Source organism: Monopterus albus, unplaced genomic scaffold (assembly GCF_001952655.1).
Source record: "Monopterus albus unplaced genomic scaffold, M_albus_1.0 scaffold344.1, whole genome shotgun sequence".
NCBI classification, from domain to species: domain Eukaryota; kingdom Metazoa; phylum Chordata; class Actinopteri; order Synbranchiformes; family Synbranchidae; genus Monopterus; species Monopterus albus.
Window position 1 is genome coordinate 99,430 of NW_018128224.1, and position 15,056 is coordinate 114,485.

General features: G+C 39.0%; 1 protein-coding gene across 3 annotated transcripts in view; it reads left to right on the top strand.

The window, feature by feature from the left end:
• The window catches only part of gabbr1a (gamma-aminobutyric acid (GABA) B receptor, 1a), a 70,867-nt gene that overhangs the window by 40,835 nt on the left and 14,976 nt on the right, over positions 1 to 15,056 (top strand). For all 3 annotated transcript variants that reach the window (XM_020625060.1, XM_020625062.1, XM_020625061.1), the window contains 6 exons: positions 2,161 to 2,406; positions 2,945 to 3,008; positions 3,840 to 3,917; positions 8,399 to 8,549; positions 12,341 to 12,473; positions 14,869 to 14,985. In XM_020625060.1, coding sequence (XP_020480716.1) covers positions 2,161 to 2,406; positions 2,945 to 3,008; positions 3,840 to 3,917; positions 8,399 to 8,549; positions 12,341 to 12,473; positions 14,869 to 14,985 — 789 coding nt within the window. The remainder of the gene's footprint in view (positions 1 to 2,160; positions 2,407 to 2,944; positions 3,009 to 3,839; positions 3,918 to 8,398; positions 8,550 to 12,340; positions 12,474 to 14,868; positions 14,986 to 15,056) is intronic.

The following is a 15,056-nucleotide window of genomic DNA, read 5'->3' on the forward strand; positions in this document are numbered from 1 at the left end:
TCTTTCGAACATCTTCCTTTACAATTTGGCCTGACTTTTTAGATTCTCAGGTACCAGTCATTTTCTGCTTCTCTCTCGCCCGTCACTTTCTCCTGTTCACGTTCTCAAATTCTCTTAAAACATCGATTCCTCTCTGCTGTCTTTCAACTTTCTCTTTCTTTGCTGGTCTATTCTAGATCATCCTTTCTTCCTGTTTGTTTTTTCACTTCTCTTTTACCACTTCCTTATCCCCACTGTTCCACCTTTTCCCCCTCTCCCCCTCCTTCCCTCTCTCACACTTCATCAGCAGCTGTTGTTTATATTCATACAGCACCTGCCACCACCTGCTGATTTAGCTGTTGATGTGCTTCTCAATGGGTGATAAGAATTACAGCCAGAACTCCTGCTCATAGTCAGTCTATTCAAATTCAATTTCCAAGTTTGAAATTGGCATATTTCTTCTAGACAGAGTAGATGAAGCTAGTGTGCCAATACTGCGGGGTTCTACAATAGCACATTGTCAGCTAGATTTCAGTAGTTAGTGGCAGATTTAAATGCCAAAGACTAAGGTGGAATTTCTTTTAGATGAATTTGACATAGCTGAATTTGGAAGTGTAGAGGCCTAATTGGCCTCAGAAATCCATGGGGACATCTTAATGATTTGTAGCAGTAATCTCCCATCACACATTTATCCCCACTTTCATTGTGAAACCTTTCTCTGTCTTTAACTATACAAGTAGACTGTACACTTCATAAACCTCTGGGCTAAAAAAACACATTTAATATTTAGCATTTTTAGGGAAGCAAAAGGATATTTGCTCTGGTGCAAAATGTCCCAATCTTATTTTATTTAATGTAACATTTTTTAGACCTCTTATTTCACATTGAGATCATGTATTATAGTTGTATCAAATGCCAGTTAAAAGCAAGAAAACGGAGTCAATAAGGAAACATCTTTTTTTGCTTTGAACTGTAATCATACCTAAAATTAAAAAGTAATTGGCTTAGTTTAAACTGGAATCAAGGGGAAACAGATACCGTGTTTATATCTAAAGGTAAAAAATTTGCCTCAGAAGCTCATTTATTAGAATTTTACATCTTGTTTAATTTGTGCAAAAATCAAAGGATAGATGAGTTGTGGTGAGGAGTTACAGTATGTGTTGGTCTATTTCAGACAGTCATATAAAAGTCCTGCTCATAAACCCTTTAAGCCTGTTTAAACCTGTTGCTAGGTATGGCTTGTTGCCTCTGAATAATTAACCAGCACATGGAGCACAGGGTTAACCCAGTGGTTTTGCTCAGACCAAGTAAAATTACTGGCCAGGCCTTCTTCAGCCCTGCTGCTGCCACAGATGGATTTTTTTATTTAGGCTATCAGTGCATTTAATGTAATCATTTCCTTCAGGATGAAAAGAGAATTTCAAAAATGCTTCTGAAACGAATTGCCAACCCTACCTTTAGCCCTACACACAAACTGGAATGTCCCTTTGGACAGAGCTGGGCTATCTCTAGATAATCACCTGCTGCCTCCAGCTTCATATTTATATACAGATATGAGAGTAATATCAGTCTTCTCATCTACTGTAACTCTTGGCAACAAAGCTAACGAGCATATTTTACCAAATGTCAAATTAATCTTAAATGTCACACTGCGGCCGTTAGCTTGGTGGGAACAGCAGTGAATGCCAAAGGGATAATGTGAATTAAGAAAAAAAAACTTTTAAGAAATCATATATTAGGACGTACTGTCCACATCAGAGGGGCACTTGGACCACTCAAGTATTCCTCTGGTTAGCTCAAATGCTAATTGATACAATGTGACCTTGAGGCAAAACATAAATCTAATTTTAAGACAGATTAATTTCCGGGACTCTAACCTTCATCAGTATGTGAAGGTTTAGTCTTACAGAAAGCGTTTCTGACCTTGAAGCCATTCAGTTTGATTGAATCTTTTGCTGGAAGTTAAGTGCACACGAGCAACAATGAAAGTTAACAGTGAGGGTAGAAAAAAATAACATTCTACATGCAGTCAAAATGAACACCAAAGATTGGTTCTGGGGTTCTAAATAATGTGTCTGATGCTACAAATATTATACTTTGACTCAGTGTAACCCTTATTACAACACTGCACTTTTTCAAAAGGACTCCTATTTGATGACCTTTTTGTCCCCATTCTTTTAGACATCGCAGGAGTTTATTGCTTCCTTGATGTCTCGTCTCGGAGGGAAGAACCCTGAGGAGACCGGTGGGTTTCAGGAGGCTCCTCTGGCCTATGACGCAGTGTGGGCTCTGGCCCTTGCCCTCAATAAGACGGTGGGGTCACTGAAGGCCAAGGGCCGACGTCTGGAGGACTTTAACTATAACAACCATGACATCACCTCAGAGATCTACAGGGCCCTCAACACAAGCTCTTTCGAAGGTGTTTCGGTACGTGCAGAGGGGTAGAAAAAAGGAAAAGTACAGATAACAAAAACAGATGCTTATACTCTAATTATCATTCTGTAACCCATAGTTATTTAGCATATGTGTATATGCCATTTCACCACTGTTGTTTTGACTCTTTCAGTTCCAGCTGCACACACTAAATCTCTGTGAAAAGGGTTAAATGTGATCTGTGTGAAGGAAAGGAACAAAAGAAAAACAGTGAATGATGTAGCCAGTGTTTGCATTGTAGAAATACTTACTGTTAATGACTACAAATGATATCTCGATTTTTAATGGCAGTAATAACAGTAAATATATTCTGACATACTAACACATTACTGCACATTAGCATATATGTTTACATTTGAGTGTGTGTGAGATATCACCCTTGGCCAGTGACCTGACGAGCAAATAGCTACAGTACGTTATATGATTTCTTAAGGAAAGACGATGTTCAACTTTGTCAAAATGTCTAAGTAGTCATTTAAATAGGGAGTTAATTATCTGTACTAAAGGAAGTGTCCTCCTGTCTGTGCCTCAGGGTCATGTAGTGTTTGACGCCCAGGGTTCCAGGATGGCAATGACTCTAATCGAACAACTGCAAGGTAAAACTCTGCCACACTGCCATTCTGCAGGATCTAGACTTAAACAGTAAATGTCACTTATTCATAAAAAATAAAAAAAACATTGCCCACTGTATTCATTGTGTATCGACTGTTGCTCTCAGCTCATTTCAGAGCAAAGCCTTTTTTCTTGGGGTTCGTGGTCCTCACTGTGATCGGTCTATATGTCCTATAACTGCTCATGCAATTTGGTTGATGCAGTAACGTGTTTGCTCAAAGATTCGCTCTAATCGGGCACAAGCATTCATTTTAAGCTGTTTCTGGAAGTGACATCAAATTTGTCAGCAGTGACTTAATGAGTTTCCTCACACAGGATGAGGTTGAGGATTATTCTCTACCTCTGTTCTCTTCAGCATCCTAAACAATGACAATTTATAATCCTGCCCATCTCCCACATTTTGACTCATATTTCCTGCTGTGGTGTCGAGGTAATTTGACATCCACACTGAGACGACCTGACAGGAATCCCTGAATCACTGTGGGACCTCATCAGTATTCCTGGTCAAGACTGCCACAGACTGCCTTTTTTCCTCCTCATTTTCTCCTTCTTCTCCCCTTGGTACTTTTTTGTTTGGCCTTTCTTTGTGCACCTTTTCATCCTTCATTTCTTTTATCTGTTCATGGTGTGTTTTTTCTGTACCCACAGATTCCATTAACATGAAAGCACAGGAAAATAACTAACTGGTGTTTTTATGAATATAAATGTGTATCTGTTCTGCCAAGTTTTTTTGTATTGTTTGAAACCCATGAAATAAATTATACATGCAATACTAATCAAACTTTATTTTTGTCATGTTTTCCTTAAACATCTAGGGGGCAGTTACAAGAAGATTGGTTACTATGACATTTCTCAGAAGAACCTGTCCTGGTTTGGAAATGATGTTTGGATTGGTAAGATGGAGTTCATGACACTGCCATAACCGAGCTTCCTGTGTCTGTATTTGTTTCCTGTGTCTCATCCTGTGAGTCAACAGTGTCACTTTGTGCTTGACATTAGACCTCCTCTGTGTAGCTTAATTTGGCCTTTCTCACTGTCTAAATGATATGTAATCATGCTAGATTTTCTCTAATTGCTGGTTTAGATGAAGCTAGTTATTTGGATGGTGACGCACCCCCAAAATGAGCTGCCTGCACACACTCTGTCCAACATGTGTTAAAATGTTGGTGCAGAAAATGCACAGTAATCAAACAAGGCTTTGATCGGTTAACCCAGGTGTTTTAGAAGTCTGAGACCATGACGCACCCCTCAGACAAAATTGAGACAACTGCATGTTGTAAAGCATATTTCTGCAGTTGAGCACTATGGGTTTTACATTACCTTGATGGCCTGCATAAGCTGCTTATCTCAGCCTCTGCTGCAGCTTCATTTGCTGACCAGGCTGGTTTTTTTTTTTTTGCCTCAGGTCTCTTCCTCCAAGCCTGACATTTTAAAAACCTTCGGGCTTCCCTATTAACCCCACTAAGATTTTATTTTTTACATTGTTCTGCTATATAAAAAAGCTTGAGCCCACATCACACAAACCAGAACCTACACTGAACCCCGCTGACCATATTCTAATTTTCTGTGAAGACCTATCACTGTTGAGCTGCTTCAGACACTAAGACCAAGTTGGTGGTTGTTTACTGGTCTGTCGCTCCTTGGAGAGGTGACATACTTGTGCACTGAACAGACTGTGCCACTGATCAATCCTGCATGCCATGGCAGCCCATAGAGAGCTGTCTTTTTTGGCTTTTAAGGAAATAATCTGTTGCCAAGGCTGTTGCTAGAAGAGAAAGAGATTCCAGGTCAGTGCGAGTTGCGAGGGATGCGTGACCTGTAGGCAACTTGTCCATTACCAGCCTGGCTGCCAGCTCTTTAATTTAGCTTGTTGCAAATGTGGTGAGCTTTATGTTACTCCAGTTAAAACCTACTGGGTTAAAACTGGTCTGCTCTCTTACTGTAAGTGTCAGAGGTACGTTTTGTTTGCTTTCTCTACTGGAACCTGATTTAGTTTTTTTATTGTTTGCCAAATAAAGACACATTCATCTGTCATCCACTTGTTGAGAGGATGTGAGTAATTTCCTGCTCTGACTCGGTTTGGGGAAGTTTTTTTGATGGGGATGTGGTTGAATTGCTCCTCACTGACGGGGTGAATTACACAGGGGGGTTCTCAACTTAACCCCTCCACTTGTTTTCCTGCGTGTTTACCAGGTGCCTCCCGGGCTCACGTTCTCTATCTCTCTTCATGGTCGCCCTAACAACCGTTTCAGCTCAGCTCTCTTTGCAATCGCTGTGGCAACTGTTATAGAGCTGGGTCTCCATGGCAACACCTTGTCCTGATTCCTTGATCAAGGACGGAGGAGGGTTTAAATGGTGTGAACGCACTGACTGAATGGACAGTTGACACACAAACACACGCACACATATGCACACACACAGCAGAAAGTGTTACTATTTCATAGTGTATATTCATTCAATCATGTATACAGTCTTTAGAGTTCTCCTTTATGTACTATATATGTATATACATATATCTAACAGAAGAGTAGTAAACTATTTGTATAGCAGCTTTTATGCAAATTGTACATTAAGGCTTGAAGAGATTTACATTAAATTGTATATAAACCATTTAAAATATTTAAACACATTTATTTGAAAGTATAATGGAATAATTAAATTAAAACAAGATTAATAAATTTAGAATCAGTCATAACAAGCATATGGATTTTATAGATGCATAATTAAAAACATGAGACTTAAGATGTATTTTTAGAGCATGCCATGATTTAACATTGTTCTCCTGTAAAATTGTTGGACTCAGAATAGACAGTTGAAACAGAAGGATCAAAATCGATGCAGCAGAGTCAGAGATATCATCTTTTTAATTCCAAGCATTCTTGTTCCTTGTCAATACCTGCCGTCTGCATTACCCACAATGCAACTCGACTGCCAGCAGCTCCATTTGAGATTTGCTTGTGTTACATTAGTAGAGGATTAGAGGATCTAAGGACAGAGTGTGTCGTATGCTATATGGATTGTGAAGCCCCCTGAGGTAAATTTGTAATGTGTGATAATGGGCTGTATAAATCAAATTTGGCCTGACTGGACTTTGATCCATAACAAGGCCACCTTTACTTTAGCCTTTCCCTTCTCCCTCTTGCAATTGTTTACTTCCTATGTGTTAAAAAAGATTTTGAATTTAACTCGGTAAACCCTGCAGAAACCCTCTACTCTTGTCATCCCTCAGCCTGATGTCAGGAGACACACTTCGGCAGTGTGATGGCAGTGAGAAGCATCTAAAACAGAGCATGATGGGCGTCTTGACACCCTGTGGTCCTCGAGGGGGCGACACTCTGACACTTTCCTCTGACACCTGACACATCAGCTTCACGCAGCACTGACACTCCTGTTCTGCCCCGCCCCCCCACCCCCACGCACATACACTGTCTCCCTTGATTTCTCTCCCTCTCGCAGCCACACACACACAAACACATGCTGTATGCACACATACAGTAGATGCACCTCTGCACATATATGCACCCTATTGAGCATATGCACACATGCTTACTTACTGTATGGGTCTACATGCATATCATGCATAGAGTGTATATATACAGTCCAGATTTGCATAGGTATTCTCGGGAGCATGCTCACACACCCTGATATGCAAATCTGTCAGCAGTTCCATATTTAGGCTGACAGATATGCAGAGGCTGTTGTGTTAAACAAAAGGCTCCCTGTCCATCTGCCCATCTTTGAACCCTCCTCTCTGAGGAGTTCTTCTGGTTTCCAAGTACATGAATTGCTGAAATTGAACATGTAAATCACTGGTCACTTCTTTTTGCTGAAGCTATATAAATATTTTACGGTGCAAGAAACAACTGTGGTCACCTATGACATTATTGCATGTATTATTTTTAGCTAGTGTAATAACTGCATGTTCAGAGTGAGTTGTTTTTGAATTAAATTTTGTTCCTCCGTGTTTTCTTCTTTGTAAAATACAGTATATAGGGCTGTTGACCGTTGTTCTTGAGACAGCCAGTCTGCAGGTTGTGTTTACACTTGAACAGAAATAGTTCATGACTTGTTGTCCAAACCACATCTGGAATCAAAGGTGGAATGAACAGTGCGCTGTCATAGAGAGCACGGAGACACAATAATTATTTAAATAAAGGAATAACAGAGTGCATTGTCAAACAGTCTCTCCTGGAAGGCATTTGTAGTGTTGCACTTGGTTGTTCAGATGAAGAGTGACAGAAATAGTTGTGTGAGGAATACAAACACAGCCAGAGGGTGAGTGAGGTGGGAGTGAATGTCGGACTGTCTGTTTCAGAAAGTTATAGAAGAGGTTGAACACAGCCCCTCTAATCCAGCATTGGAAAGTTGTGGTGGAAGGGGGTTTCTAAAGCTATTTGAAAATCTGACATGCACTTCTCCAGACCAGTCTGGCATCTTGAAAGCTTCTTATTTTCAAAGGTTTACTGTACTTAAATGTCTTTTTTGTGGTAGCTTATAACATCAAATGAAATGATGTAGAATTGTGTGGTTAAGCACTGATGTGTATCGAACTGCATTTACATGCTTGAATCTTTGTAAACAGTGATCTCCAGATATAGGATGCTGCATCTTATGAATCAGTTTAAATATGCATCTCAGAAGGCTCAGACTCCATCACTATAAAATGTTATGAGGAGTTTTGTTACCACTCGACTACACTAATTGGTATTCTAATGATTAGGTGCTTGCATATATTTACTATACAATTTTCCATTCACAAACCAGGTTGTGCAGTTATATGCAACTATTGATTCAGTCATTTTAGACAAGTGGGTTTGTGCCAGGAGCTTGGATTGAACTGAGCGACAGAGCATTGTCTGTGCTTGCAAATCCTGATTATTTTGTTCCTTCATAACCATAAATGAAGAACCAACACACACTGTCCTTTGGCTGAAATTACTAATGTATATTAATCTGCTGCTGAAAATAGTTCCAAAAAAAAAAAAGTAACCTACTCCTGTTTGAGTACTGTTCCCTAAAAAGTACAACTGTTAGGAAGTAGCTTTTAAATAATTCAGTAGGAACCAATGGACTTGTCTGGGGAAGTTGTGAAGTATTAAGAGACAGACTGAGATGTTTTGTCTTTTAATGGCATTTGTTGACAGTGAGAAAAGTACAGTATAGACTTTTGTCAGCCTTATTCTTCAATGAAAATATATATATTTTAAATCCAGGTCCTGTGGTTTTATAGATTTAGCCACTGTATTCACTAGCCACAGGTTATTATCTCATTAATACAGTATAGTGAGATGTTCTGGGCACCATAATTGAAACAAGATGGCACTAGAAACAATTTGTCTCCTAAAATATCTTTCTCTCTTCCATCTCCATTTAGGTGATAGACCTCCAGCCGATCGGACACTGGTGAATGAAGAGTACAGGCTCTTGTCTCAGAAGCTGTTTGCAGCTGTGTCCGTCTTTGCCGGCCTCGGCATCCTGCTGGGCATCCTCTGTTTAACCTTCAACATCTACAACGGCAACGTCCGGTATGAATGAATGCATAATTTCATTCCCAGGCCCACGCTAATAAATCTAAAATATTCTGTTCATTACAGCTGCAACAGTTAGTCAATTAATTGAATAGTCAGTCATCAGAAAATGAAAACTGATTCATCTTTACGTACATATTTAAGCACAATACAAAATAATTGTTGGCATTAGCATCTCAAATGTAAGAAGTTGCTGTTGTTACATTATGGTGCATTGAAAATCTTTGGCTTTTGGACTCTTGATTAGACAAAAGAAGACAAGCTAATTACACAAGCTTTCACTGTTTTACAGGCCAAATGGGTAATAATTGGCAGATTAATCAGTTTTGCTTGTTTCAGCCCTAAAATACATTATTATTATTATTATAGTATATTGTACATGTAATACATTTTCTTAAGTGTGGGTGTCTGTGGTATAGTTTTTGCCTCTGTGTTTGTCTTTCCAAAAGGCATGAATGATGAGTGAACGCTACAAATTATTGAACTGAAAGATCAATTAAATGGGAAACATTGGTCCAGAGGTTAAAGACATGGTTTTGTACATAAAGGTCATTTGTTTAAGGAGCTACATTGGCTCTGAAAATGTCAGTGGTGAATGGAAATGACATCCTGTAACAGCCTCCAGCTGCTCCAGCAGAGCTGATCATTCACTGTGGTTGCACTCCAAGTGTGAATGTGAGTATTTGTAGGATGTGAGATTGAGGAAAGAAATAACTCAAATGTTCAGCAGAGATCCTTCTTTTTTGAGGTTAATGTAAATACTGAAAGGCACTGTTGAGTCCAGAGTTTAGGGACTAGTGATTTGGGTGTGGCTGTGTGTAATCTAGAAGCTAGTTTCATTGTCACCATTAAAGCATCGCCCCAGACCAAATGCAAATAGACTTCTTTTAAAAAATGCCTTTTGATCTGGGATTTCTAAGATTAAAACATGTCTGTGAATCCAGCACAGCATATCTCCAATGCTTTTAACCCAGTATATTTATGTTTGACCTGGGTCAAAGTGATTTAAAGTCCCATAAGCCCATGGGCTTATCAAGAGTTTTCGGAAAGCCTGAGAGGTTTGTTGCTCTGGGGATCTCTGGCTGGCTCCAGCGTGCCAGTCAGGCCATCCTCTAGCTTTGATTATGTTTCAAACACAGTTTCACCGCGGGCTGATCTCAGCAGCCAAAACACAATGAGTCAGATCAAATCAAATCAAATTTATTCAGTAAGTTTTTTTTTTATTATCACAAAATAGGTTTGCCACCAGCTGCCTTGTTAGGAGACAAAAATACACTTTATATAAAGTAGGAAAAGTCAAACTTAATCACATCTTAAAGGAGCAGTCCTTTGGAAACTAAAACACTCTGACACTGTTTAAATATCAGGTGTTGTACCGTCTACCCAGGGATGTGATGTTTTATTGTTATAGTAAAGTTTCTACAGAATATCCTCCAGTGATTTAAAACATCAGCAGCAAACGTCAAATTTTGGTTGCCCATTCAGGGATAAAAATCCACTATAAAAGAGAAAATATGTACCAGTTTTTCTTTAAACATTACTTCAATTTAATATAATTCAAGGCAGCAACAAGACATGGTGTGTGATTAGTGAAGACAGCTGCACTTCACATCAGAAAATAACTCCTTGAGTAGGAGCCTTCATGATATGGAACAGCATTAAAGGTTTTTCAGAGGTGAAGACTGGATTGCGGCCAGTGTCCATGTGACACTGTACTGTGAATGTTAGTGTTTGTTTATATGCAGGCAGCATGTGTGTGTGTGACTGTGTGATAAATAAGCAGTGTAGCCTCAGGGCAATATGAAAGCAGGCCAACAGATGAAGGAACAGTAGACACACCTTCCGCTGCAGGATGAACTGGATGAAATGCTTAAACTCAACAAAGGACTCGTATCTGGAGTTTTTGATAAATACTGAGATTGTTTCTCCTAATGTGATATTTAAAGAAACACTGTCTCGAGCAGATTGAAATCACTGTACTTATTTATTCTTTACTGTGTTAATTACTTTTTACTTTATAATCCTTTAAGCTCTTGTTTGTACTTTAAGAATACCAAGATTAAACCACAGCCACGCTTTAGTGCAGTGGCAAAACTTTTCTGTTGTCAGAGATGTGGGCAGAGAAATGTAGATAATAAGGAGCTTAAGACGTTCACAATTAATAGTTGCTGCTATGGTAAAGTAATACACTATCTCAGGTTAAATATAGTGATCTTCAGCCACATTCTTTTCTGTCTCCAGCACCACCTCACAGTGAAGGAATTAGAGGCTTTTGATTTTGTTTAGATTTGCAAAAATTACATTTTAAAAAATTTAACAGCATGTTCTCTTTCCAGAAACGGCATCCCAAGAGTTGGCATTCATGGTTTTTAAAAAAAAAAAAAAAAAAAAAAAAAAAATTCTGCAGATAGAAAAAAACAAAAATGACGTCAACTGATTCAAATATTCAAAATATGTATTTTATACATATGCTTTAAATTACATGTTTAATTTAGTGTTGTAATAAGCATTTCCATAAACAAGGAAGCAATGTGTCTATTAGAATAAAACAATTTAAAATAAGTTAAAATAATCATAAGACTTTATTTTTCTCTGGTGTAAATGTCACAATCTATCCAGTACAAATTCAAATTATAAGCATAGATGCTAATTAAAACCAGCTCCCCCTTTACTACATTAAATGTAATGAACACAATAATGCACCAGTAACTATTATCAAATCATATGATATACATTAATGTTAAATAACATTTTGACTTTTACTTGTAACAGAGTATTTTTACACTATTGTATTGATACTTTTCCTTGAGTAATGGATCTGAGTACTTCTTCCACCACTGGCCACAATATTTGCTACACATATTCATGTATCCATTAGCATCACCTGGTAATAAACTGCAACAAATACATAACACTACCAGAGAAACTAAACCAATTTAGGGCTTTTATCTGATGTGATTACAGAGGTGGCATAGGGGCAAACCACCTTGGAATAATGTGAACACTCCTGAGTCACAATATGGGGTGTTTTTGCTAAATATCCCATGTCGACACTGAATGCAGCATGAGCATTGTGTGTGTTTTCACACAATGACGTTCGCATTTAACTCAAGACAGTGCTGTGTGCACCCAGACAGAGCTGCTAGCATGATTGTAGGCTCTCTTGTTACCACAGTAAAAAACTGTTGACAGCTTGTGAAGAGTGGATTATCCAGAGAAATCAGCACATATTTTCTGTGTTTCTAATCATTGCCAATTGGCAATTAAAACTCACCTGATGTTGAGCTGCTCAAAATAGAAGGGTTTTTTCCACACCAAATTGTATTCCAATTAATTTTGTATCCATTCCTGGAGAAAATTTTGCTGCATGTGAATTTCCCTGTTTTCAGCACTTGAATGTTTGTGATTTAAAAAAAAAAAAATCATTCAGTTGTAGTTTTCGCCTTTAATAGCTGCTGCACTGTTCAGCACTTCACAGAAGACAGGAGACTATTTAGTTTAATGACGATCAATCACATATCAAAAGAGATGCTCAGAGCAACGCTCCATATTTGGACTTTTTTCAAAGTGACACAGCATAGCTGTCTGTCTGAGCCAGCAAATACACATGATCAAATTTAAATTAAAACATCAGAACAATTAACAGCAACCGATGATATTTCAAAGAGCTGACAGCAGATCGCCGACGCAATTAACGCCTATTTAGTTGCAAATTTACCAAATGTACATTTAAGCAGAAATGAAATTGAATGTGCTTTGTTTTCTGTCCCTATTTCTCACTGTTTCAGTTACATCCAGAACTCTCAGCCCTACCTGAACAACATGACAGCTGTGGGCTGTATGATGGCTCTGGCTGCAGTGTTCCCGCTGGGAATCGATGGTCACCATGTCCACAGATCACAGTTCCCCGTCGTCTGCCAGGTAACAGGAGAATAAGACAGACAGAGTGACAGAGACAGGGAAGAGCCAGAAGGCAGGGTGAAGATTTGGGCTTGGTACTGTCTGCTAAGACTTGGTTTCACTGGTTTTAAGCTGATTTGATCATCTTCTTCCATGGTGTGTGACAGCGTCACATTATGCAGATTGTGTTTCATGTTAATTGTAAGTGGCATTGTCAGAACCATGAATGAAGTACTTAATATCATAATGGTTGAAATGGAGCTACACCTGTGGGAAAATTCAGTTGTAACTACAGAAGAAGGTGATATTCAACAGCATAAGCAATAGAAGACACACATGTAACTAGAACCAAATAACCTACAAAATTGAACATTGCAATTAAATCTAATAGTTTGTGGACCTTTTTTTTTTGGCAAAAGACAGAGCATTTATTTCCAAATGTGGTCACAATCTGATGTTATTCTGAGCAGTGGTGATGGAATAAGAGTGTAAAAGCATCAGCGCCGTCAGAAAATAGTGCATTTTAAATATAGCTTGTCATGTATGTTTCTCACTATTTGTCACTATGTATTTTTTTGTTGTGTAAACTATCTTTCCACTTGTTAGAAGCTCTATTACCACTTTATTGTAAATGCTTTCATCCATGTTGGGATCAATGACTCTGTATTTTCAGTGGTCTGATTGGTCCATAGTTGAGCAGTTGGCAGCCTTTGATCAGATCCTCTAAAGTTCACCTGATTAGGTTAGCTGTGCGGCATCTGTTACCATGGTGATCTAGCCCTGTTAAAAGTGATTCAGGTCCTGGCCAAAGACCGCTGGCCACCCTACAAACTGAGATTGTGGTACAGGCCCCAGGTTTGTAAGGGTTAAGGTACAATATCTAAAAGTTTAACGTTTATGTCAGCAGTACACGAAAGCGCACGTCATTGTTATAAAATTAACGGTGATTCATTGTATTTAATTTGCGGTGCTGCTGGACCTTGTAGTTATTTTTGGTGCTTTGCAGGTACAGCTGTCAGTTTTTGTAAACCCTTATCCAACTGTGAAATTGTGCTCCTACTTTAAGAAAAACCACATTTAGGTGTTGTGACGCCTTGACAGATGTGATGTTCCTGCCTGTGGCAAGCAGACACCTGCGAAACCAATCAGCAGTCATTGCAGGATTTTGATCTCACACACTTAGTGGACTATGGATGATCAAAGTTTAAACACTGACACAATTCATTCAGTATTTGAATGTATTTTGGTATTGGCTGTTACAGGCGTGATTTGCTGGGTGAAAGAATAGCACAGACGACGGGATCCCAGCACTAATGAGGAGTGGGAGTACTTCTCTGTCACTTGTGTTGAATCTTTGTGTTATGGAAGCAAGAGAGAGATTTCCATTTCTGTCACTTCTCTGCTCTTTGTCCCTGTCCAGCTATTCTCTCTCATGCTTTGTTCTGCCTCTGACCTTCTACTCTGGATAGTTTTTTTCTTGTTTATACAACCTCACCATATCTTCCAATTTATAATATCTCTCTCCTGCTCCTGCTTGCTCTCTGTATCTTGCCTTATCACCTATCTTTTTTCTGCATCACCTACTTTACTCTCTCTCCTTGTCTCTTCCTTTTGCCTTCTCTTCCACATCCTCTGTCTGTCTTGCTCTCCTCTTTATCATCTCCTCTCTTTTTCATTTCATCTCATCTCTTCTTCCTGTCCTTATTTTTTTCATCTCACCTCCTTCTGTCTTGCTCACTTAATCTCACCTTTCTCCCCTCCCTTCTCCTGTACCTTCCTCTTTTTTCTCCTTTCATCATTGGTTTATTTGTGGCAAGATGTATATTTCTATTTTTCTGGCTTAACAAATGAAATTGACATTTTTCTCTGTGTTTCTCATAGTTTAATAAAGGTAGGGGCTTAATTTCCCCTGGGCATACAGTTTGAAATCTTATTTCTGTCCCCATCACATTTATGGGGACATTTCAGGATGGTTTGCTTACTAAAATCTCTCTAAACACTAATGTTCAGTTACCTCCATCGAGATGGGAAAGGAGAGAAGTTGATATATGCTGATATTTTCATCTGAGTCTCTTTCAGTTATTACCATGTGCTCGGAGCAATAAGCTCAACAAGCAGCAGCAAAAAGTTAGTTTAATCCTTTGGGTATCATCTCTCAGGCTACTTACTGGTAGGCTGCCCTGCCTTGTTGATGGAAGTTGTTGAGGATCATTTAAAGAAAATGCAAAAAAAAAACCAGAACTCCTAAGTCGGTTAATACAAAATATATTATCTACACAGTATATATGTATATATATATTTACCTCATTGTGAAACCAAACCTACACGCCTGAGTAACAGCATTATTAAATCTAAATTCTCCTCTCCTCTTGTCTCATCTTCACTTTCTCTTCTCATTTTCGCTCCTCTCCTCCAGTTCCGTCTGTGGCTCCTTGGCCTCGGCTTCAGCCTGGCATATGGCAGTATGTTCACCAAGATCTGGTGGGTCCACACCCTTTTCACAAAGAAGGACGAGAAGAAGGAGAAGAAGAAGGTAGGGAGGAGGAGTGGGAGGGAAGTTGCCTGGAAGGGATAAGCCTTTCGGCGTTTGTGTGGTGCTGGCTG